Source organism: Equus caballus, chromosome 17 (assembly GCF_041296265.1).
Source record: "Equus caballus isolate H_3958 breed thoroughbred chromosome 17, TB-T2T, whole genome shotgun sequence".
NCBI classification, from domain to species: domain Eukaryota; kingdom Metazoa; phylum Chordata; class Mammalia; order Perissodactyla; family Equidae; genus Equus; species Equus caballus.
The window spans coordinates 89,704,350-89,730,901 of record NC_091700.1 but is presented as its reverse complement, the minus strand read 5'-3'; the positions used below and the strand labels follow the sequence as shown (position 1 = coordinate 89,730,901).

The following is a 26,552-nucleotide window of genomic DNA, read 5'->3' as shown; positions in this document are numbered from 1 at the left end:
TATCTAAATCTAATAGTAACAAATGTTGGAGAGGTTGTGGAGAGAATGGAACCCTCATGCACTGCTGGTGGGAATGCAAACTGGTGCAGCCACTATGGAAAACAGTATGGAGAGTCCTCAAAAAATTAAAAATAGAACTACCATACGATCCAGCCATTACACTACTGGGTATCTATCCAAAGAGCTTGAAGTCAGCAATTCCAAAAGTCCTATGCACCCCAATGTTCATTGCAGCATTATTTACAACCGCCAAGTCATGGAAGCAACCTAAGTGCCCATCAACAGATGAATGGATAAAGAAGTTGTGGTATATATATACAATGGAATACTACTCAGCTGCAAAACAGAACAAAATCATTCCATTTGCAATAATGTGGATGGACCTTGAGGGAATTATGTTAAGTGAAATAAGCCAGTTAGAGAAGGATAATCTGTGTATGACTCCACTCATATGAGGAATTTAAAAATGTGGACAAAGAGAACAGATTAGCGGCTACCAGGGGAAAGGTGGGGTGAGGGGTGGGCACAAAGGGTGAAGTGGTGCACCTACAACACGAATGACAAACATTAATGTACAACTGAAATCACACAAGATTGTAACCTATCATTAACTCAATAAGAAAATGAAAAATAAAAAAATATCCTTCTCCTTTCAGGGCTAAAGGAATATATCTAACAATGTGGCATTTCAGAGCATGTCATCCATATATTCCAGCTGAGTAAATTACATGAAAAGATTTTCTAAACAAACAAATGAACTACGGCAGAAGTCTGAAAAATGGGAAAAGACAGAGAAGCTATAGTAACTGAGAGACACGTCCAGGGGTGTGTATAGAGAAGCTGGTAAGAGACTTTGGAAACAAGAGATAAACCACAGGAGAAAGTCAAAAGTAGCCTAGAAGTATGAAATTATCTCAGGGAATTTTTAGTGTTGGAAAGTCAGAAGAACCGTTACATCACCTTCACAAATACTAATGGAGATAACGTCTGTCCAAATAAGAGGATGAAAATAAATAAAATTTTAAAGGACAAGAGAATTTCCAATTTATCAATGGGAAACAATAGGAGTAATTAGCAATTTAATTCAAGCAACAAATAGGAAAACAGAAAAAATGGAATATTAATTATAAAACAAAAGTAAAGATGAAATAAAATCAAGCATTTAAAATTAGAAGGACTGGGGGCCAGCTCTGTGACCGAGTGGTTAAGTTTGCGCGCTCCACTGTGGTGGCCCAGGGTTCAGATCCTGGGTGCGGACATGGTGCCACTCATCAGGCCACGCTGAGGTGGCGTCCCACGTGCCACAACTAGAAGGACCTGCAACTAAGATGTACAACTATGTACGGGGCGGGTGGGGTTGGGGAGATAAAGCAGGAAAAAAAAAAAAGAAGATTGGCAACAGTTGTTAGCTCAGGTGCCAATCTTTAAAAAAAAAAAAAAATTAGAAGGACTAAATTTTCATACTAAGTGTTAGATTGGTTTTTTTTTAATTTGAACTTAAAAAATACAATTAAAACAAGTGATAACGCTTTCAAAGAAAAGAACAGGTAAATAAAAACAAAAAGAAGGAGATGTAACATGACCTAATTCAATGTGGAATCTAGGATGTAAACTTTTAAACAAGATTAAGTTACTTACATTTCCATGAGCAATGTGTAAGAGTTCCAGTTTTTCACATTTCCACATCTTCCCAAACAGTAGTTCTTGAGTGTCTTTTTGACGATAGCCATTCTAGTGGATATGAACTGCTATCTCATTGTGATATTGATTTGCTATTTGATTTGCTATTCTTAAGTACTTTTTGTATGTTTGAAAATTACTATGAAGCAAAGACAGACAGAAAGACAGACACATGGGGCTGGGAAGGAAAAAAAGGAATGAAACAATTTGTCCACACAAAGACTTATGTGTGAACGCTCATAGCAGCATTATTTATAATAGCCAAAAATTGGAAACAATTCAAATATCCACCAACTTGACACATATCTTATATTTTACTTATCCACTCACGAGTTGGACACATTCAGTCTATTGTATTTGTATACCTGAAAAAAGTGAATGTTATGATACACAGATTATACCACAATAAAAACCATTGTTCTTATTTTCAATAATAAGTTAATACGGAGTCATTTTCGCTCCTTCAAATTCTCATATAATTTAGTTCCTATGCACCTGTTCTCAGGAAGCTACTTAAAGATATGCTCCAAGAAAAAAGAGAACAAAAAAACAGTGTTTAAAACAAAAATCCAGGAGAAAAAGATCCAAAAAAGAGAAGTATAAGGAATCCTCAAGACAAAGTGGGGAAATCTCAGCTAGAAAGCCAAGATACAATTGCAGAGGGCAACCTCTCCAGACTATAGTAGGTCGAAGGAAACCAGAGAGTTCTACGACAAGGAGAAAGTGGCAGAAAATTCAATGTGTTTGAATATAATAAAACACACAATAATAAAACAGGATAAGTCTATGGATAAATAGTGATAAGCACATGGAAAACTAAGCAAACAAACAAAAAAAGGAAATTTTTAGCTACAGAGAAAACAAACTGGTGCAGGAAAGTGAAAATAACCTTAGCTGACAACATGACTGTTGTGAGCAGCATTCACACTGTGATCACAATAAAATCCCAAACACTGAGCTAACCCCAATCACGACATGGTGAAAGGAGGAGGCTAGGACGTGTGCATTTGTGCCCTGGGTGTGGTACTGATACATGTCATCTTTCACAAAGGCAAGCTCATAGAAAAAAAATGGAAAATCAAGAAGGACCAACATAGGTGTGTCTATTAAAAAGATACAAGAAATTTTTTTTTTTAAGATTGGCACCTGAGCTAACAACTGTTGCCAATCTTCTTCTTTTGTTTTTCCTTCTCCCCAAAGCCCTCCAGTACATAGTTGTATACTCAAGTTGTACATCCTTCTGGTTGTGCTATGTGGGACACCACCTCAGCATAGCCTGACGAGTGGCGCCATGTCCACACCCAGGATCCGAACCGGCGAAACCTTGGCCCGTGGGAGCAGAGCACGCGGACTTAACCACTCAGCCACAGGGCCAGTCCCAATACAAGAAATGTTAAAAGAATCAGCTAAAATAATGAAATTGGTCAGAGCCATCAATGCCTGGCTGCCCTGTGAGGGAGAGGCAGTAACAGTCCCTAAACAAAGGCAGAGGAGAAGCGAGAGCTTTCCTTCCCCCTTTTCCTCCCTCAGCAGCGCTGGCTGTTCCTTGCTCAGAGCTGCACTGAGCCACACATATCAGCTCCAAGAGCCTTCCCTCTTCCAAACGATTTTTCATTTCTCCTTTCTTTCTTTTTCTTTTCTCTTTCTTTCTTTTTTTTTTTTTTTTTGGTAGGTTTTGGTAGTTAATCAAGGGTTTACATTAGGTCAAAAAACTAATAACATGTTAATTCAGATATTTCAAACTCCACAATTTTATACACAGGTGAAAAGTCTTCAAATATAAGGATAACCTTGTCGCCCATCTAAGAATTCAAAGAATACAGCACCCATGGATACCTCTCAAAAATAAGCTCTTGATTTAAAAAAGAAAAAAAAAGGAGATAACCATAAATGAATCAAAATGAAGAATTGATTAACCATAAAGTTGTGGTAAGATGCTGATGGTGATAATGAAAACAAGTTAAAACACAAAAGTAAGATGAAAACACTGGGAGACTCATACCTACAGAAAAGGAAGCAATGTTACAATAATCTAAAACCAATCATAGAAACAGCAAAAACGAAGAGTTAGAGAAGAAAGCAAGCAGGATTAAACACAAATGTGCCAATTTCCATTCATTCTTTTAAGAATTAATATCTCTCTTTGGGGCTGGCTGGTGGCATAGTGGTTAAGTTCCTGTGCTCCACTTTGGCAGCTGGGGGTTCGTGGGTTCGGATCACAAGTGTGGACCTAGTACCACTCGTCAAGTCATGCTGTGGTGGCATCCCACATAAAACAGAGGAAGATTGGCACAGATGTTAGCTCAGCAACAATCTTCCTTAAGCAAAAAGAGGAAGATTGGCAACAGATGTTAGCTCGGAGCCAATCTTCCCCACAAAAAGAAAAAAAAAAAAGAAAAGAACTAACATCTCTGTATAAAATTAGAAACATTTATCTAGTAGCTCAGCAATTTCATCACTTTAATTTCTCTTTCTTCTGTTAAATATAAATAAAATAAGCTAATTAAAAATATCATATAGAAAAATAAGACTAATGAGAAAGGCATAGTTCTACTGGATACTGTACTATTATATGGATATAACATCAAAACAATGTGCGACTAGCACATGGATAAATGGAAAGGTTTAAAAAAAGACAGTCAAGTAGACAGATCCACATACATAGAATTCAGTCTATAATGAAGGTGACTTCTAATTAGTGCAGAAAGTGATTATTCAATAATGCTTGTGACAATCAGGCGGCCATTTGAGAAATAAATAAAATAAATTCCAGATGCAGTGAAAATTTTACCAGGAAAGATTAAATAAGTATGGGAAGGAAACATGGAAGGAAAATGTTTAATTCATCATAGAGAAGGAAAAGCCTAAGTATGTCACAACACCAGAAATGATAGAAAGAGATTTCAAAATTCAACTGCAAGATTTAGAAACAAAAATCTCCTGCATGGGAAGAAAAAAACAATATACAAGGTAAAACAGCTAAGACAAAAATAGCTATAAATCATATCTGTTATGTTTTTATATATACATTTATTTGTCATTCCTGCCATGAAACAGTTTCTGGATCAGAGAAGAAACGAACAGTTTACTTGCAGAGCATCTTAGCACCATTCCCCACACCCTACTTCTCTGTGGGGCCTGACATCCCTGTGCAGGCAGAGGGGTATGTCCACAGGAGAGGAACCCCAGAACTACTCAGCTCAGAGCTTACATGAGTGTTGCCGGCATAGCCCTCCTTCCACCGTTCTGGAGGAGGAGAGCCAACACAGCTTGGAATGCAAACACATCCTTCTGGGGAGAATAAGACTTTCTCTCCAGCACTCTATCTTTTAACTTGCTATCCTTTAATCCAGGTGCCAGAGGTCTTTGATTAGAAAGCCCTCACTGTGTAGAAATGTGAAAATATTCATGAAGCATCACTTCCTGATAATATCACAAATGGCTAAATCCTGAAAATATAAAGAACATCTACAAGTCAATAAGAAAATTCAAAGGGCAAAGGATCTAACAGTCTATTCAAAGAAAAGCAAATGTAAATGAATCTATGAAGAAAAATTCAACCTTACTCTTAATAAGGAAAATGAAAATGAGATACCATTTTTCACTATTATAGAGAAAAAGATCAAAAGGCAAAGATCTTTTTAGCCAGGGAGTGAGGAAATAAGCTCTCCTATAAAAGGCAACTTGATAATATTTAACTAAATTATAAAAGCCCATATTATATTCCCAGCAATTCTACTTCCACATGTGCAAAATCATGACATGAAGGATCATTCATAATTGGACTATTTGTGATAGCAAAATACTGGAAAAATTATCAATAGGAAATTGGTGAAATAATACGATTGTTCATCCATACAACTGAATATTAAAAATCATAAAAATGAAGATGATAACACTTTAAGTTGAGTATGGAACACTACCAAAGATACACTGTTAAGTAAAACAAAGGCTGCCTCTAGTGGAGAAATAAATGCTTGTGATAAAACTGTGGTAGGGAGAGTTACTTTTCCAACAGACTCTTTTGAACCATTTGGATTTCTTTTTTACCAATTATATGAATTCTTAGTATTATCATTCAATAAAATAATAATAATAAAATTATTCGAGCAAAATTACATATAATTTAGTCCATTAAAATAGCATTTTAACAAAATTGCATATTTTGGTAGAGTACTTCATCTATTCATCTTTCACATGCAAAGAGGAAACAAGTGAGATGGGTGTGGATCAACACATGAGTTTCTAGTACAAGAAGTGAACAGAGAGCATCCGACCAAAGGGAGTAACATGATAAAGGCACACGCAGGTCAAACTGAATGACAGACTGCAGGGAAAGAAAGGATTCTCTCCAAACTAGTACACGGAGACAGGCAGTGGCAGGAAAGAGGACTCTGAGGGGAGTTAAAGCCACAGAGAAAAGAACTTGTAACAGAAAACTATTTGAATTTTATCTTTAAGCGACAGAAAACTAGTGACTTTAAAAACAAACAAACATATACAAAGATAGTACAGCTAATTCTGATACACAAATTCTGACCAGACTGAGAATAAAACCAATCAAGTAAACCAAGTATTTATGCACCAAACCTGGTGACTTCTCAGTGTTACATCTCTTTAAGGAAAAACTGTATTTATTATTTCAAATTTCGTTCTTAAGGAAATCTAGCAAAATGAAGATGTTACTCACATATCTGTTACTAGAAAAAATGTACAAGTTCCAAAGCTGGAAAAGGGGCAATTCAATCAGGAAATTTCAAGGAAAAAAACAAAGAACAAAGAAAATTACAGCCCTGCAAGCTCAAACTGAAACACTAATTAGAGATAACATATATCTTTGAAGATAAAGAATTTGGTGAATGTGCCTTAAGTATTATAATTTAAGCTTAGTTAAGAAATTCGAAAGAGAAAATCTACTATTAAAAGAACATTTAAATTATTTAAACAATATCAGAAAGAAGTCTTTGAAATATGTAAGAATGGCTTTCTGCATACTATGAAATCCAAGATTCTTTTCTCATGCTCCCATTCAAGTACAGCCTCCACCACCAAATATTTCCCCATCACATACATACTTCCAAAAGAATCTAAATTAATTTGTCTGGTAACTCACGGGATTACTGTCACTGGAAATAAATGCACAAAAAAAGAAATATTATTAAACATTAAATGGGAGACACAAACGTATCAAAGTGTGATATTAGTAGGTAGTGTAGAATTAGGTACTATCAGATCTAATATGATAGAATTCTTTATGAATTTAATTTTCTTCCTGAAATTCATATATAATCTTTGTTGAGGGTATAGAACATAATTTCCTGGCCTATCCAAGATACATAATATAAACATAGGTACCTAAATGATTTTGACCAACTACATAGAATTATTTGATATAAATACCAACTTCTGGAGGTCTTATACAAAAAACAACCATGGGACAAACTTGAAAAATCTTATGGGCTGAGATAAATGAGCTAGAAACAAATGAAAACACACACACACACACACACACACACACACACACAAGAACATAGTAATAAAGTATCCTAAAAAGATTGGTTATTAATTCCATAAATTCTGATAAGCATTCCAACTAAACAATCTAGTATCTTTTGCATCTGGAATAAAATACAAATGTTTTATAGTCACTTCAAATTGCCTTCAGAATCACATTACGAGCTATTATTTTCATCATGACATAATAAAGTCTCCATTTTAATCAAAAACATGATTTCCCAGCTAATTATCTAATTAGACATACTTTGTTATAAAGACATATTTTTAATCAAAATCAAATTTATCTCCAAAAGGCAAAATTCTGTCACTTCTAAAGATATTCACAACAATACAATACAGACTTATAAAGTAATTTCAAATGGAAGTGTCACAAGTTTTGAGCAATAACTACTGAGGTTATTCCCTACACAAACTCTTCAAACATGTATGATATTGGTCTCAAAATGCATCTAGATACATAAATTCTGCCATAGTAGATGAAAATCAGTCCCATGATATAATCTCATAAGCATAATGTTGAGAAAAGAAGCCAGGTACAAAAAATTATACATTATATGATCCCACTGATTTAAAGTTTAAAAAAGAAACAGGCAAAATTAATTATATTGCTTAGATGTACATAATTAAAAGGAAGAACTATACAAAAATGCAAAGAGGTGTTTAGAACTAAGTCAGAAGAGTGAATGGCTCTAGGAACATGGCGGAGGAATAACTGAGAAGGGGAAAATGTTGGGGGTGGTAAGAAGGGCTGGCATTTTGGTACTTCCAGATCCAGACGACGCTTACATGGATTTTTTGCTATAAAAATTTTTTCAACTATACATTTATGTTCTATATACTTTTCTCTATGTGTATTTTAGTTTACAGTTTAAATAAAAGAAAAAAGGGAAGAAGGAAGGAAATAAAGCCACCAGTTAGCTAATAGCACTAATGGCTTCCTGAGACCTTAATTGGAATGAGGTAGTTATGTCCGTAAAGTCAACAGTTTCAGGGGTGGCCACTTGATTTCTCAAGCTCATAGCCATGGCAAAGGTGCCAGTTGCTCCAGAAGCCAGGTTGGGTGGTATAGTTCTGAGAGTCATTCCTGAAAGTTTGCTCTGGGTACCCGACCTGTCCTTCCTCCATCCCTTCTAAGCATTTGTAAGCAGTTAATCTCTTTCTATTTATCATACCTAGACTAGTTTCTCTTAACAGCACAGTAACGCTAACTAATGTGGTTCATCGAGAGAGGCTCAAGAAAAAAACCAAAGTGGAATTTCCAATCTGAAGACTTAACAGTAATAAAGCAGAGGGCTGGACACCGACGTTCAACTGACCCGGTGCTCACCCAGCATGTCTAACACGTTTGAGCACAAGCAGAAACACTAAATCTTTCTTTAACACTTTATGAAGTTGATTTTTAACTTTTACAAAGCAAAAAGGGGTGGGTGAGGGAGGGTAAAATACAGAGGCATGGAGAGGAATGAAAAACAGAGTTTTTGTTACCTGAAGTCTCGTATTCATTTCTAAGAAATAAAAATTCTTCTTTGAGTCCACAAGGAATTCTACAGTTCCAGCAGAAGAATACTTCACTGCCTTGGCAAGGGCTACAGCTTGTTCTCCCATCGCTCTTCGAGTCTCAGAATCCAGAAAAATGCTACAAATACAGAAAGAGTAATAATCTACATTTTGAACAAAACTCAAGTACTCTTCTGTGTGCTTTACATAAAAGTTTTCTTAAAGTTTATTCAGATATGATCATCTATATCAATTTAAGATTTCACATTATATGCTTTGCATATGCTTATAATATATGCTTGTATTATTAAGCATAACATTTAAATACATCAATTTCAGATTTTTAGAAAACTAACATTTGAACTTTCCACATTATATTGCAACTTTAATTGGTTTATAAAATATACAACTACTTCAGCACAAGTAGTTTCAGTTAGTAAAATTTAACATATATATTCAGAATTACTTCAAGCTAAAATTGGGAAAAAAATAAATTCTTGGAAGCTAACATATACAATTGATCCTTGTTATTCATGGATACCATTTTTCAAATTTGCCTATTTGCTAAAATTTATTTGTAACCCCAAAATTAATACTCGCAGCATTTTCACAGTCGTTTATGACACTCCCAATATGCGTGTTTCCAGCAGAGGTGGAACAAGGCAACACTGCCTTCTTGATTCAGCTCTCATACTGTAAACAAGTGTCCTTTTCACAGTTTATTTATTGCCATGTTCTTTGCATTTTTGCAGGGGTTTTTTTTTTGTGTGTGTGTGTGTGTGGTTTTCTTTTTGGTGATTTCGCTGTCTAAAACAGCCCGAGTGTTACACTGAAGTGCAGTCTGGTGTTCTTAAGCGCAAGAAGGCTGTGATGGGCCTTACAGAGAAAAAAATGTGCAACAAATGAACTCTGCTCAGGCATAAGTTATGGCCCTGCTGGCCAGGACTACGAGTTCACTGTTAATGAATCAATAATAGATATTAAGCAAGGTGTTTTTCAACAGAAACACATATAAAACAAGGTTATGTACTGATCAGTTGATGAAAATGTTCTGACTAGAGGATCACGGGAACCTAACCTTGTATTTCCCTTAGGAGCAACGCTTCCATATTTACTAATTTCGTGTTCACAGCAATTTTACAGAACATAACTACTACAAATAACAAGAATCAACTGTACATCTAATAAATCCTCAAAACTTTTTTTTACAATATCAAAATCACATTCTAGCAGGCAAGTAAAGTTGAAATATTTCCAATGAACTCTGAAAAGAATAATATCAAATCATTTCTGCATTTTCACAGATTTTGCTTCTATGCAAGAAAGGCTCTGAGAAACAGAACACTGACTTCTTTTCTACTTCTGGACTAAAATTATTCCCAAATAAGTAAGATTTAGATAGCATTTTATGAAAGCTTTCTTATATAATAGTATAATGAACTTGCAGGTACATATTTCCCATATGTAATAATTATTAGTATTTAGCCATTCTTGTTTTATCTTTGTTGCAAGTCCACTTTTCTACCAGGCCAACCCAGCTTTTTCTTTTATTTTAAAGTAAATCCCAAATTAGGTATTATTTCATCCATAAAAATTTCCGCCTCTGTTTCTGTCGGTGCTCTTTTGCAATATAATCACACTTTAAAAATAAACAAGAATTCCTTAATAGCATTTAATATCCAGTTAGTATTCAAATTTCCCTGATTATCTGATAAATATCTTTACAGCTAATTTCTTTGAATCAGGATCCAAATAAGGTCCAGCTACTGCATTTGATTGGTTTTAACATCTTTACAATTCTTTTAACTTGTAATGCCCTCTTCCCTTTTTTTCCGCCAAGGATATGGTCATTTTCCTGTCTCGTTCTTCGCGTTTTAGGTTCGGCTGCATGCAAGCCCTCAGTGTCTTTTCACATCTGTATCATATTTCTATTCCTTATGAACTGCTGCTTAGATCTAGAGCCTTGAATATACTCAAGTTGAATTGGTCGGGGGAAGGCAAGAGCACTTCACAGGTGGGAAGTGTGCTGCCTACTGTCTTCCTTTTGAAGGCGTTAGGATTAACCATTGGATTTTACCATTATGAATCTTATTTACCTCTTATAAATAACAGTGCTGCATTAACCTAATGGATATAGGCATAGAAGATATTTCAACAATAACTGGCTGACAAAATTAATGAAACCAAAAGAAAGAAATACAACCAAAGATTAATGTCATAATACCTGGAGAATCTCAAGTACAGTTGAGTAAAACTATGTTTGTCCTGTCTGGTCTTGTCCTTTCCATTGTCATAAACTCTGCTGGTGATACTCAGAGCTATAAGCAACTTCATCACTGCACTCAAAGCACAGTGGTAAATTCTCACTCTAGGAACTGACAACTACCGATTCCAACTACTTTAATATTTCACAGCACACAAATACATATCAAGTCACTAATAACAATCAGTTCTAGGGCGGTTTTTTTAAAATTTTGATTCCTACTGCTTTAAATGTTCTTCTTTTTTTCCTCTAAATTAATTAATGAGATGTTCACGTGAAAAATTTACATCTTGAGAGAGAGAGGGGAAATAAATCAAAATCATGGTTCAAGATTTCCGTCTGTGAAAGACTTCTATCTCAGATAAGACTTCAGTGAATTTTGAATGAAAAGAGAAAGTTAATTATATTGGACAAGATTCAACAGAACGCACAACATAAAATTGCAAAAAAAAGAAGTATCAGAGACTATTACTGTTCTACCAGCATCTATTGTCCCCTTCTTCCACACATCTGGAATTTTAGCCAAGCACGTGGTAACTTAAGGAAAAAAGACATTTCCCAGCCTCCCTGGCAAAGTGGCTAACTCCAGATCACCACCAGGTAATCAATACTGGCAGGCTCTGGGACCCTTCCTAAAGACATGCGGAGAGCATTCCTTTTGCATTTTCTTCTTCCTTTCTTCCATCCTAGTCCTGGGCCCTGAGTTAGAGGGCTACACCACAGGTAGTGGGTCATGCCCCTCGTAGGCTGCAATGAGCTGTTCTTCACAGCATCGTGACTGCTTCTTAAGCGTAAGTATCCCAAGAGACAGGAAGCGGAAGCTGGCAGTTTCATAAGGCCTGGGCACAGCTTCGCTTCCACGTAGTCAATTGGTCAAGCAGTCCCAGAGCACAGAATCAAAGGGAAGGAACATAGATCCCTCCCCCAACTCCTCAAGAAGAGAAGTGGCAAAGGATTTGGGGATTGTATTTTAAAACCACTACACTGCATCATATTTTTAAAAACTAATATAATTACAGTAGGATTTGATTTTTACCATTACCCTGTGATTAAAAGTTCATTCATATTCACACCTACTCTTTTCAGAAACTATACACGCATTATATCAAAGCACACTGACTATGCTGATTAAAACAACACTTGGCAATATTCCTAAGTGCCTGGTTACTAAAAAGAACGATGTACATGCAACTCGGGATTTTTAAAAACTAAGACAAAACCAGAATATATACAAATACCAACCTAGCATCAAATTAGAAATGAGGCTCCATGAAACTGCTACACCAAACACATGAAAGGTGGATTGGAGAAGTGCCCAAAGTAGTTCTGATACATCAAGGAATTTCTAAGAACCATGCCCCAGAAGCCTTTTCATATTAGGATAAATTCAGGAAATTCAGGATTAGTTTTATGAAACCTTCACCAGTAGGAGACGCTAGAAGGCATGTATCCAAGAAATTCCACATGCCCAGAAACACCAGCAGGGTCTATATTACCTAGAAACCTACAGGAGTCATAAAAATGACTTCTGATACTTTCTTCTCTAATTCAACCCCAACTTACTTTTTCAAGTATTCTCTCACTTTCATGCACTGAAGTACTGAGGAAGATCAAGTGGCAAATTCTTAATTATAAAAATACACGTTAACAGATTCTACCATGACTATGAAAGCAATTTTAGCCAATAAAGTGAAAAAGAAATATAAGAAATACATGAAAGCAGACTATTATAAATGTTCACTGGGAGAGACTCTTACCTTGGTGCTTCCTCCACCACTTTCTGATTTCTTCGCTGAATTGAGCACTCTCTTTCATTGAGCCACAAAGCATTCCCATGTTTATCACCTAAAACCTGAAAGCGCAATACCATTTGAAAAAGCACACAGCCGTACCCATAGAACATGTGCCCCCTAACATTTTCTCCATGCCACACCCCTTGGTTTTTGATACTCAAACCTCAAAGAATCTACGACCTCTCAAATATGTTCCTCTTTTGGTTGATGTTAATAAACGAAAACTTCATATTTACAACCTCAAAACTCAAAACATTTTTATCAAAACAACTTGAGGAAAAAATTCTCACGTTACATTTTCAATACACTAGGTAAAATATCAGAATCAACTGTACAAATTTAGTGAAAGACACTGAGTGTCAATAAAGGGGATATACATTCTAGATATCAATGGTGCTTAGGAGAACCACGAGTTGTTACTACAAATATCTGTTTGTTGTTAACATATTAAATGTCTGTTGATCAGGAAATGCTATTTTATTTATATCCAACATGTAATCTGTTACTTACATATGGATGTTCTTATTGTGCTTTATTTTTGTTACAGGAAATTACTAAAGGTCTGGAGTTCATATATAAAATATTATGATTTTTCCCATTTGTAACAATGGGAAATAAGCTGAGGTTGCTAGATAAAATAACAGGACACCCAGTGAAATGTGAATTTCAGATAAACAATAAAAAATTTTAATAAAAATATGTCCCAAATATTGCATGGGACATATTTTTTACTTTTTAAAAAAATCATTGCTTACCTGAAACTTAAATTTAACTTTTATCTTATCAGCTAAATCTGGCAATGCTAAAACAGTCTCTTCATTAATATTTTTGCACAGAATGTTTGATTTTCAGGGATGGATTAATCTATTTTCAAGATTAAAGAGTAGATGCATATTACTGAACGCATATATTAAGTTCACAGAGGAAAAAACTGCTCTAGAAGCCAAAAGACTAGGCACTAATTCTAGGTCCAAACAGCTATGCAACCTCCCTGGGCAAGTCACTCTGTTTCCTCATGCATTATAAACAGTAGATAATACAATCTTAATATCTTACATGGATACTGAAAAAGTCAGATAAAAAAGGATCATGGGTATAACAGGTAGGGTAATAAAATGAATAGTTAACATACGACTGCAAAGTTAATTTTTAGGAATAAAAATCTACCTAAACCTCAAGAAGGATTCCAAACAAAGGAAAACATTAGAGTAATGAAATGCCACTAAGTTAGAATTTTGTTTCTAAGATTCTTAAAGGTGACTGTATGAAGTACATCTAAAAATATTTTAAATCATTATAACTCTCAAACTCTTTTTTAATCCTAGTTGACAAGGAAATGAAAGTAGACTTAGTCTCTAAGAAATAAAGCCAAATTAACCAAGAATTCTCAGCAACATTTCCAACTGTAAAGTATTAGATTCACATATAGAATCACGAGTTTGTTTTTCTCTAAATTCTGTGTAGTCTCCCAGTTCTTTATTAAAAATTGTCATTTACTAAGCAGTCAACAAAATAATTTGATGACCACTTATTCCATTAAATAAATGAAGAGACTAAGTAAACAGAAATAAATAAAAAGTGCTTGTAAGAAAAGTTAATCCTTAAAGGCATCATGAGTTTTTTTTAAACTTTAATACAGCCCTTTATAGAAATGCATGTACTCAACATGGAAAAATCTCCCAGGTATACTACAGTGCTTACTGAGAAGAGCTTCATCATGAAAGACTGCAAGCCCTTTAGCATCCCTGGATCCAGCCCATGAAATACCAGGAGTGCCCTGACTGAGAATCATTGGTTTAAGCCACACAGAGTGACACCATCCTCACCGCCCGGGCGCAGCTCCAGAAAAAGAAAGGACATGGTATGCGACAGCATACGTAAAAACTGATAGGTAATATATACATATATACTTCAGGACTATGGCACAAGATTCAAGAAACATTACCAGTGCCTGCTTCTCGGGATAGAGACCAGGGGACATAGAGACAAGGATGAAAGGGATGCTTACTTTTCATTGAGTATTCTCTATCCTACACAGAAATTACCTAATATAAGGAAATAAAATTTGAAGAAAATAAGTAAATAAAAAACCTTCCAAGTGTAGATCAGATATGGAAAACGTCTGTTTAAGCTACTGAGTCCAATTTATTTAAGCTACTGAGAGATACTTTCACCTATGTTTAAAAATATCACCTAGACTACATGCCATGGCTAATTAAAATAAATTAAAAGGTTGAGTAAATATATAATTACTTAACACAATTTAACAAACATTTATTGAGCATTGGTAATGTGAAAGACACTGGTCTGGTTGCTGAGTAAGACCTAGCCTCTGCTCTCAAGAACTTCTTGGTCAATCAGAAAAGTCAGATAGCTAAAGAGAAAATAACATAAGTGATCTTCTAGTAGCATAAACAAGTGCTAGATGGGGAATATAGAGAAGGGGAAAATTAATTCTGACCCTGGAAATTACAAGAAATGCAGGAAGGGCAGCCAAAAATATCTCCCCTAAATTACAGACTTAAATATAAACAGCCTACTCAACACTTACACTTTAATATCTAATGAGCATCTCAACCTTGATTTGCCCAACATAAACTGATTTCCTCCCCAAAACACGCACCTCTGACAGTCTTTTCTATCTCAGTAAAAGACAGTTCCATTCTTCTAATTCCCCAGGACAAAACTCTAAAGCTATCTTGGATGCCTTACTCTTTTCTTATATATCACATCTGATCTTTTAGAAAATCTGGTCTACCTTCACAAAATATCCAGAATTCAATCACATCTCACCACCTCCACTACCAACACCCTGGCCCAAGCTGCCAGCATCACTCACTAGAATTACCACAAAAACCTCCTAAGGAATCTCTCAGCTTCAATTGCTGGTTTTCAGTTGCAAAGAATCAGTGAACAGTGTGTGCCTCCCTCTTTCTATCTTGTTGAATAGGGGTATTTACTGCAGTATCATATCCGTTTTTCATCATTGTATGTTGGAAGAGTGGGTGTCAGACTGTCTTTAAATTCAGAGATGTTCCCAAGAGAATAACTGCTCTTGAGGAACCATATAGAAGAAGTCTCAACCAGACCTGGACCAAAATGTGTAGGTGAGATCCTGGTCTTGGAAGGAAGGGGGGGGTCATATTTTGCTATCATTGGGGGCCAGAGAATGGGTTGTCATAGATAGCATTCAAAGACAGCCTCAAATAGGACACAAATCACAGTATTCACACCCTTGTATAATCTCATATAGCAATGATTCTAGGCTGGCCAACTAACTTGAAAAATGCGACAAAAGTGACTGTGCCAGTCTGAGCCTAAACCTTAAAAAGGCTGGACAGCTCCTTCAAGCAGCTCTGACCAGCAACGTAAAAAGTCTGAATATCCATATAGAAATGCCACATTGAGAAGCCATGTGGAAATGCCCTAAGAGTGCACAGAGAGAGAGAGAAGCCCAGCTGCCCCAGCATCTCGGCTGTGCTCTTCTTCAAGTCAACCCTCCAAGGCGCTTAACGCTGGATGCTCCAAACCAGCCAAGTGCCAGCACGACTACTGCCCCAGGGGACAGACAACATGTGAAACAAAAGACGTGCCCAGCTGAATCCAATCGACCCAGAGAATCATGAGAAAGAGTTAAATGTTGTATTGTTTTTTATAGTGGCAAAATATACACAACATAAAATTTACAATTGTAACCATTTTTAAGTGTACAGTTCAGAGGCATTAAGTACATTCACACTGTTGTGCAACCTTAAATGTTGCAAATCATTGCATTTTGGAGCAGTTTGTCACTCGGCAACAGATAACCAAAACATATAAAATAAACAATTGGATTTAGAAAGGATACTAGATACAAGCCCAATATATAAAAATCAACTATTTTTATACACAAGCAACAACCAATAGGTGAATGAAATTTAGAAAATAATATTTATAATAGTATCAAAAATTATCAAATATCTAAGAATAAATCTAACGAAGTACAAACAAAACCTTTATACTCAAAACTACAGAACAGTGTTGGGAGAAATTAAAGAAGATCTAAATAAATGAAGAGAGATTCTAGTTCATGGAATAGAAAACTCAATGTTGCTAAGATGTCAGTTCTCCCCAAAATAATCTCTAAATTTAATACAATCCAAATCCCATCAGGTGTGTGTTGGGGGCAGGGAGTGGTGTAGAGGGGGAATGGGTTGACAAGTTTGAGGAAACTCAAAGAACCTAAAAAGAGTCAAAACTATATAAAGAAAAACAATAAATTTAGAGCACTTACAGTACCAGATTTCTAGACTTAGTATAAAACCAAAATAATTGAGACAGTGACCAAACGTCACTTAATTTACAACAAATGGTCACTACAATAAATGATTCTGGAGAAACTGGATACCAGAATGGAAAAAAACTTACTTTGACTTCATCTCACACCAAATAAAGGAAATAATAATAATACAAGGAGAATAACAGACCTAAATATCACACCTGAAAGATAAAGCTCCTAACTTGGGTGTGCAAAATGGGCTTACAATGGACTTCAATAAAATTAACAACTTCTATTCTTTGAAAGACATTATTAATAAAGTGAACACACAAGCCACAGACAAGGAGAAGATGTGCACAATACATATATTTGGCAAAGTACTCATAAACAAAATAGATACAGAACTCTGAGCACTCAATAATTTTTAAAAATCTAATTCAAAAAAGAGCAGCAAGGATGAGACTTGAGCAGTCCCTTCACAAAATAAGATATTCAGATGGGCAATAAACGTATAAAAAGGTGCTCAACATCAATAGTCAGGGAAATCCAAATTCAAACAAAGAGATACTGTTACATGTGTGCCGAAATAGCTAACTGTGAAAAAAATTGAGAATGCTGAGTGTTGGAGATGGCAGCAGTGGAAACTTTCATATACTGCTGGTGAGAGTATTCATTAGGACAACCACAGTATCTACTAGAACTAAACATAAGCTTACCATGTAATCCAACACCCCCTTTCCTCAGCATATCTGAAAGAATGTATTTGTCCATTAAAAAAACATAGCGGTTTATTCATAATATCAAAAAGGTGGAAACAACAGTAAAATGGATAAACTGCAGGTTATTCAAACAACGGAACACCACAGAGCAATTTCTCAAAGTGATTGATAACATACAGCCTCATGGAAGTATCTCAAACATATGATGTTGTGTGAAAGCAGCCAGGGACAACCAAGTATATATTGTATGATTACATTTTTATGAAGTTTAAGAAAAAATAAAAATAATTTCTAGTATTAGATGTTAGAACAGCAGTGACTTTCGGTGGCCAAGGAGAGGGATTGACTGGGAAGTGGTACGAAGGAAACTTTTGATGTAACAGAAATGTTCCATATATAGATCTGGACAGTTGTTACCAAGTTATATCTGTATATAAAATTTTATATTGAATTGTACAGTTAAGATTTGTGGACTTCACAGTATATGTGTGATATCTCAATTTAGAACATCTAAAAACAAAGACAAACCTTGCTAGCCTCAGAAAGAAATACATTACATTCAATTTTTTTGTTTGTGTTTTGTGAAGAAGATTGGCCCTGAGCTAACATCTGTTGCCAATCTTCCTGTTTCTGCTTGAGGAAGACTGTCGCTGAGCTAATATCTGTGCCAACCTTCCTTTACTTTATGTGGGATACCACCACAGCATGGCTTGACAAGCAGTGCTGCTAGGTCCATGCCCGGGATCCGAACCTGTGAACTCTGGGCCGCCAAAGCAGAGTGGGCAAATTTAACCACAACACCACCAGGCCAGCCCCTAAATGTTTTAAAAATATAAATTGATTATATAATTTGCAAATTTTTTCCCCACTCTGGAAAATTTGAAAATCTACATGAAGATTTTCCACCTATAAATAATATCTATGTAAAATAATAATTAAGCTTAAAAACACAATGGCAGAATGTAGGTCTTCACCATATTATGCCACAGCAGAAAGGACAAGGGCAGCAAACAACCTTTTATTTAGTTTTCTGGTTCTCTATCTGCACCAAATTAAGAAAGAAATATACTTAAATTTCAATATGATTTCTAATTTGATGCTTTTATTTTATCAATTTTAATAGTTACATATCAATTCATAGCCACAATGTATAAAATTAGCACAAGGCATTTCCAACAGAAAAATGAAAACTTCAGCAGACTTCTCTCCTTCTGTGTTTTACTTCAGAAAACCCATTTGTTTTGCTGAAATCCACACCTCCACAACCACTTTAATGGTTGGATCAAAATCTTACTCTGAGTAAAGAAATGACTTGTTCATCTCTACACAACCGGCTCCAAGCAGAACACTTGTCACAGTAAGCCACACAGATATTTGGTGAACTGAAATGACACAGGAGTCCAGGCACTTTTCTTTTAAAAATGCCCCAAAATGGTCCAATCTCAGAAGGGGACTGAATGAGTCTCTAGGTGGAATATATTTAGCCTGGCCAGATATCCTGGGACTGATTCTTTCTGGAGCTGGATTTATGTATCATTTCCCATCCTGACCAACATTGTGGCACTTTAACAAAAAGTATACCAGATTCCAAAAGGGAGGTGATCAATTTATATACATTTCCTATTTTGTACTTATTCAAATATATCAGAACAACTCACAATCATCCTAAATGGAAGAAAGGAAGTGTTTCCAATAGAAATAAATTATATTATTTTAAAGTCAAAATAACTAGGAAGTATCTTAAAATGTACCAACCTGGATTTCTATATGACGAGGGTTATCAATAAACTTTTCTATTAGTAGTCTATCATCGCCAAAACTTGAAGCGGCTTCTTGAGATGAAAATCTAAAACCATCCCTGTAAAGGAAAACAGAAGAACAGTCAAACTAACTAAACAAATACAGCCCTCAATAGGAAGAAAACAGATCAATTAAATATTTATTTTGGCTTACTTCTGAACAAAAAAGAGAAAAATTCACTTAATGTACAAATAACTAAATTAACTTTGGTTGAACTGCAACTCTTCCACTCACTAGCTCTGTGACCTTGGGCGAGCAATTTAATTTCCCTGATCCTAAATTTTATATCAAAATAGGAATATCGATACTTATTTCACCAACTGTTAAAAACGGGATTCTTTTAATAAACCATACAAATCATATAAAATTCCATTTCTTCAACCTTAATACACCTTAATTTCATTAATAAAAAATATAAAAATGCATATCCACTTGACTCAAAAGTCAGAAGACGCAGACAAATTGTAAAGGGCCTAGCCAACTGCACAAATGAAGCAGAACGACAGCAAATATACTCAGTGAGAACGAACATACAATAGGAGGATCCTCAGGAACATTTCCTGATATTTTAAATACACACCTTTAAATGTAATTGCCTCCCACAATCCATACAGATCATTACAATTTTATCTTCTTTAAAATTGTTCAAAAATAATAAAAGTTCAATTTTTGAAAATAAAAATATGATTAATTACTGCTTTATACATGCTATTCTCAAACTATAACTGAAATCATTATTTTATGCTTATTAAATTCACACAATATGAAATGAGCTCATTTAGTCTATTAAAAACTCAAACTTGTTTTTACCTAAAACTATTTAAGCATATTATTTTCCATTCATTGATATATTTCTTTTACATGTAATTAATAGTTTCTTAATCTTTAAATACCTGCATTTAATGTACAATATTAAAATTCTTCCAAGCCTTTAATTTTCAGACACTCCATCCAACAATATTAGAAATAACTATCTCATTTGCTTTCGTGCTTGAAAAACACAACATTGCAAGTTAACACTGACTGGACCATAAATTTCAAAACATATTGCAAAAATTCCTATTTCTCAGAGTTCTCAGGGAAAAAGTACCAGGGTTTCTTCATCCTCCATTACTTCCTTGATTTAGGGAAATGGAGTTTAGATCTCAGGAGGCTACAAACCTCAAAGAAACTACAGCACAATGAATCACTGTATTCAATACTATATAACCAACTTTTTATTAGATGGGATATGATGATTCACAAAGAAAAAACAGCACTTTACAGTTTGTCTCTACTGTACTGACTGAGAGCTTTCATTTTGTTTAAACCAAGAACATCAAAAGAAAAAACATCAAAGTCACCCAAATAAATTATCAAGTTTGAAAGCATCGCCAACGTATTTTGAAGCTCATGGAAAAGTGTATTAAGAACAGCATTTGTTACACTCAGTTAAAAATTCATTCAATAAATATTTACTAATCATAAAACTATGTGCCTGATGCATATTTAGATGATGAGAATACAAAAATTTAAAAAAACTGCCCTCAGAGCACCTAAACTCTGAGGGGTATTCCAAAATGCAAACATGATCAATTTTCCATTCATGCCATGACATTTCATTTAAATTTAGATAGAGACAAGAAAGCCAGAGGTGACTGTAAAAAATATCTAAGGCTATTTTCAACAACCTTCATGAGTTTCACCTTAATTTATTATATAATAACAATAAACATTATTCTTTCAAAAATCTTTCAGGTGTTCTAAAGATTCTAAGACAAGTTATAGATGTTTCTTCCCTGAAAAAGCTTAGGAAAGATGTTACAAGAGGGAGACACTTCTTGGAATAAAATAAGACAACAATTAATGGCTATTAAGTTTTATTTTGTGGATTATGTAAAAAAATTTCTTCCTCAGGGAAGGAGGGAGGAAAGAGTAGATGCAGTGCAGCATGATACCAACAGTTGGTGACCTCTAGAAGACAAATATTTAGGTGTTTTCTGGACTGTTCTCTCAATTTTTCTGTAGTTTTGATTTTTCCAAGTTAAGAGAGGATATATAGCAACTTTTTAAAATGAGGGGCACATATCATTAAATCAACTAGTGTCATACCTTTATTAATCTCAACAACGTTTCAGAGATGGTTTATCAAGTTGAAGAGAGTACTGGTTTAGGTAGAAAATTATTTATCTATGTGTCTCTGTTAATTATATGAACATATTTTGAATCAATGTGCCATTTACTGTCTAAGAAGGGGTTAATATTATTTACCAAAAGGCGCCTAATATATGAACGTATATAGTGATATCTGAAAATACACAATTTTAAATTAACATCCACAGGTCAACAGAAACACAGCAAATGTCACTGCCAAGAAACTGAAGAACAATCCCCACCATAAAGGAATATGTTATAACAGTAGCCCCAGAGAAATGATTAGTAAGAAATCTGAGGGGCCAGCCCCATGGCTGAGTAGGTAAGTTCGTGTGCTCCACCTCGGCGGCTTAGGGTTTCACCAGTTCAGATCGAGCGCAGACACGGCACTGCTCATCAAGCCATGCTGAGGTGGTGTCCCACATGGCACAACCAGAAGGTCCTACAACTAGAATATACAACTATGTACTGGGGAGCTTTGGGGAGAAGAAGAAAGGGAAAAAAAAAGAAGACTGACAATAGTTGTTAGCTCAGGTGCCAATCTTTAAAAAAAAAAAGAAAGAAAAGAAATCTGAGATCCTAAGAATAATGGAAAATAAGTGCTAAGGCTTTCAATGAAATTGCTATGTAAATGCCATAGAAAAAGGGGAAAACAATGACAAAAATATTAAAGTTTGTAAAATACACATCTCTTCCAAAACCATTAAGTTATATTTAATATCTTCACAACAACATTCTTTCCTACAAAGAGGCTTTAGCAGATTGTCTTTTCCAAAGATGGCCACAGTGGTATCTCCCATTCCATGTGCTCCTCTAAGAATCTTACCATTCCTTTATGAAGAAGTGGAATCTAATTCTCCTCCCTTTGAATTTGAGCAGAATTTGTGCTCACTGGTAATCAACAGAATATGGTGCAAGGGAACCTGTGTGACTTCTGAGACTGGATCATAAAAAGTGATACAGCTTCCACTTGGATCTGAAACAACTGTGCTTGGAACTCTGGGTCACTACATAAGAAGTCCAAAGCCACTATACTATGAAGAAGTCCATGCCCCCCATGGAGAGGTCCACTGGCACACAGGGGTTACAAATAAAGCACAAGAGATAGCTTCAACACCTGAACTTTGAAAGACAAAGGCCAAATAACACGCGTTATGTGGTAAAAATGGGACTAAGTATGCCACCTCCTCTTATGCTTGCTTCCAGCCACACACAGCAACCAGCCAGCCGAACTTTAAACATTTTACATAGTTAACCAATGCTCTGAAATATAAAGGCAAGTCTCCACTATCAAAAGGAACCAAGCCAGGCAAAAAGTTCCAGACCATTCTTCAATTTTGAAGATAAAAGCCCTCACTCTGACCTTAACCTCTCAGCATTTCCCAAGAAATTTTCAAGTCAAGCACTGTTGCAGCATATGCATTTAATTCATATAACTCAACCCTAAGACCAAAGAGAGAATAAGAGCAAAAATAAGATAACTTAAAACAGTGCCAGAAAGTCATCCTCGAGTGCTCTCACACTCTGTATCCAATCACTCAGGAAGTCCTGTTGCCTCTACTTTTAGAATTTAACTCTCTCTTATCACCTCCACCACGACACTGTGAAAGCCACCATCACCGTGTTTCTTGCATGGATTATTGCAACAGCCTCCCTACTGGTTTCTCTGATTCCAGAGTTCATGATTCCATCCCCAATAAGTCAATTACCAAGACAGCAACCAGAATGATCCTTTTAAAACCTAAGCCACAAAATTTTGATAACTGGTTAATCTGGATGATACATAAACAGAGGTTCATTATAGTCTACTTTTTCATATGTTTGAAATGTTTTATAATTAAAGAAATGTAAATAATGTTAGGCATTTGTTGAAGGCCCATGATTGTGACTACTCTACCCAAAGCCCTCCAACAGCTCCCCATCTCACTAAGAATGGCCTAAAGGTCCTGCACAATCTACTAACCCCATTCCACCCAAAATCCTTTGCCCCATCTCCTTCTACTCCTCCCTCCCTCCCCCACCTGGCCACCTTGTTGTTCCTAGACCTCTCAAGACATGCCCCTGCATCAGGGCCTCTGCACTTGCTCTTCCCTTGTCTGGATCCTTACCTCCTTGCTTAAATGTGCCTTCTCAATGAGGACAACCCTGACAATCCTGTTTAGAATAGGAATTCCCTCCAACACTCCTCATGCCTCTCCCTTTCCTCTTTTAATTTTCTTATACTACTTACCACTTTCCATGATAGTATATGAGTTACTTTGATTTCGTTCATTGTTTCTCTCTTCCTAGCAAAACAGTGTTTCTAAACCTTGTTTATGCTACGAATCCCTTTTGCAACAGCATACGAATCGCTTGTCAAAATAAGGCTTAAAGTGATTTAAAATGCATAAAAGAGGGGCCGTCTCGTGACTGTGTGGTTGAAGTTCCGTGCGCTCTGCTTCAGTGGACTTGGTTCACGGGTTTGGATCCCAGGTGCAGACCTACTCTATTCATCAGCCATACTGTGGAGGCACCCCACATACAAAACGGAGGAAGACTGGCACAGAAGTGAGCTCCAGGCTAATCTTACTCAAGCAAAAAAAGAGGAAGACTGGCAATGGATGTTAGCTCAGGGCGAATCTTCCTTACCAAAATAATAATAATAATAAAAAAATGCATAAAGGAAAAAGTATAGGATCACATGGACACAAATTATACTGAAATACAGGTATCAAAGTATTTTTTAAAACAAATTTTGGATATAATATATGTGGCTCTTTATTTATTAATAAGCTCCAACAACAAATCTAATAATCACTGTAGAGATTTCTGCCACCACTGTAATGTGATAAGATAACATATGTGATTTCCTAAGTGGTGGAAAGTTCCACAGATACTACTACTATGGTCGTTTGTTGCCTATCTTGGAGGAAACGCTAAATTCCAGTTAGAGGCTAGTGAAAGAAATATGTACTTTTTTCTTCATCCAGATGCATGAACTTCCCCTGAACTTTATGGTCCATGAATTCAAAGGTTAGGAACTCCTGATCTAGAGTAAAAACTACATGGAGGAATGGATTGTCTTTTTTTGTTCATTACTGTATTCCTGGAACCTTACATAAAACAGTCCCTGTCATGCAGTAGGCTCTCAATAAATATTGCCAATCCACGCAATGAGTTTCTCCTTACTGGGTAAGCTTAAGATGGAAGAGGAGAACCTGATGTTACCTCAGTCAACGTCTGGTATCAGTGCCACTGTGAGAGTGAGACTGGGGTTTAAAGACCTATATTTGTCATATATCATCGCCCCACAAACCCAAGCCAATTATTTTCTCTGATGCTCAACCAAAGAAACAATGGGAGTTCTGAGACAATTTTCTTTTTGAATTAAAACTATCTGCACAAGTTTGTAACATGGTGTCTTCTCATAAGGTTTTAAAGGGTAATACATTGCCTCTAGGAGATTTTCACCTTACTTGTTCATTTTAGAACCTAACTTCTGAACTAGGTTTGCACTGGACAACTATCACACCAAATAATCCAGATTTCTGTCTTTAAGAGATTTTGGGGGAGTGTGGAGGAAAGGAAAAGAGGAAGAAAAGGGAGAAAGCAGAACTAACCATTTGGAAGACCAAATTACTTCTGGGTAGAGAAAGGTCAGAAAAGGCAGCATTAACAACAATAATTCAGGGATTTCTCTCATCCCTCTCCTCCAAAAAATGACATAAATCTCTCTTGCTGCCAAACCTGAAAATAAATAAGAATACAAATCTGAATAGAGTCCCTGAAACCTGTTCGTACTAGGTAGTTTTTCAAAAAGTTATTTTCTAATCACCATAATGTCATCAATGCATTGGGTTTTTTAAACTTTGTTTTAAAAATTACTTTTGATTTCTGAAACCACTAATAAGAAAGTATTCTAAATTTACAATAGAGTACACTGCATATAAAGGACATACAGTAATTTCAAATTCAAAAGGAAATATATTTCACACTATAAAATTATCAAAGTATTTCACTACTTTTTTAAACAAGCAAAGACAAGCAAGTACATACTGAGTAATACATAAACAAATGAAATTCTGACTGCTTTTAAATATATTTGGTTCAAATCTTTGCATTCAGAATTCTACAGCCAAATGTTAGTAATTTTTACCTAGAAAATAGAATCGCAGTTGTAACTTTTTAAAATACACTGTAAAAACAAAAAAAAATCCTTTGTCACTATTTAAGAAAGTAAAAATCTTTCTATAATAGGATAATCACCATCAAAATATAAATAAGAACATTTTATGCATAATTTCGAGTTCTTCCCCATGTAAAAGAGTAAAAATTAGATGTTTATTGTAGTTATTCTATTATACTTTCGGTATCTGTTTACTTGTCAGTTTAATAACACTCTAGTAACTGCAATTTTCATCAAAAGTATATTTTGGACAGCATCTCACCTGGTCTCTTCGTCATCCCAAGCGATTCGCATGCCTTTCCCACCACCACCTGCTGAGGCCTTGATCATGACAGGGTAGCCTAACAGCAGGGAAGAATTAGACAGAAGTTCAGACTTTGATCATTTGGATGCGTGAACATGACAACTGACCACATGTTCAATAACGCAGAAGACAATAACTAATTTATTTAAAAGTTCCTTTCTTTAGAGTTAGGAAAATAACACCAGTGTAATGATCTTACATTTTTTTTTAAATGAGAGTGTGATCATTTTAAAAGAAAAAAGACTATTTGTATCAATAAATATAACATTTTCCCCAGTAGTGAAATAAAAAGCTAAGAAAACATAAGTTATTTGACGGTGGATTCCAAAAATAGGAGTAGAAAAGTATTGACTAACCAAAGACATAAGAAGCAACTCATATAGCATTAAGGAAACACACATGCACACACACACACTCATACAC

At 35.4% G+C, this 26,552-nt stretch overlaps 1 protein-coding gene across 8 annotated transcripts in view; it reads right to left on the bottom strand.

The window, feature by feature from the left end:
* Positions 1 to 26,552, bottom strand: part of PCCA (propionyl-CoA carboxylase subunit alpha) — a 416,667-nt gene that overhangs the window by 226,845 nt on the left and 163,270 nt on the right. For 7 of the 8 annotated variants that reach the window (XR_011428069.1, XM_023621782.2, XM_070240419.1 and 4 more), the window contains exons 9-12: positions 26,088 to 26,166; positions 19,483 to 19,585; positions 12,715 to 12,809; positions 8,683 to 8,833 (exon numbers count right to left, since the gene is read on the bottom strand). Coding sequence is in view for 7 of the 8 variants with exons in the window: in XM_023621782.2 (XP_023477550.1) it covers positions 8,683 to 8,833; positions 12,715 to 12,809; positions 19,483 to 19,585; positions 26,088 to 26,166 (428 nt within the window). In the remaining variant the exon portion in view is untranslated. Of the gene's footprint in view, positions 1 to 8,682; positions 8,834 to 12,714; positions 12,810 to 19,482; positions 19,586 to 25,259; positions 25,387 to 26,087; positions 26,167 to 26,552 lie in introns of all 8 variants that reach the window. The other variant, XM_070240423.1, reaches the window with a different exon arrangement.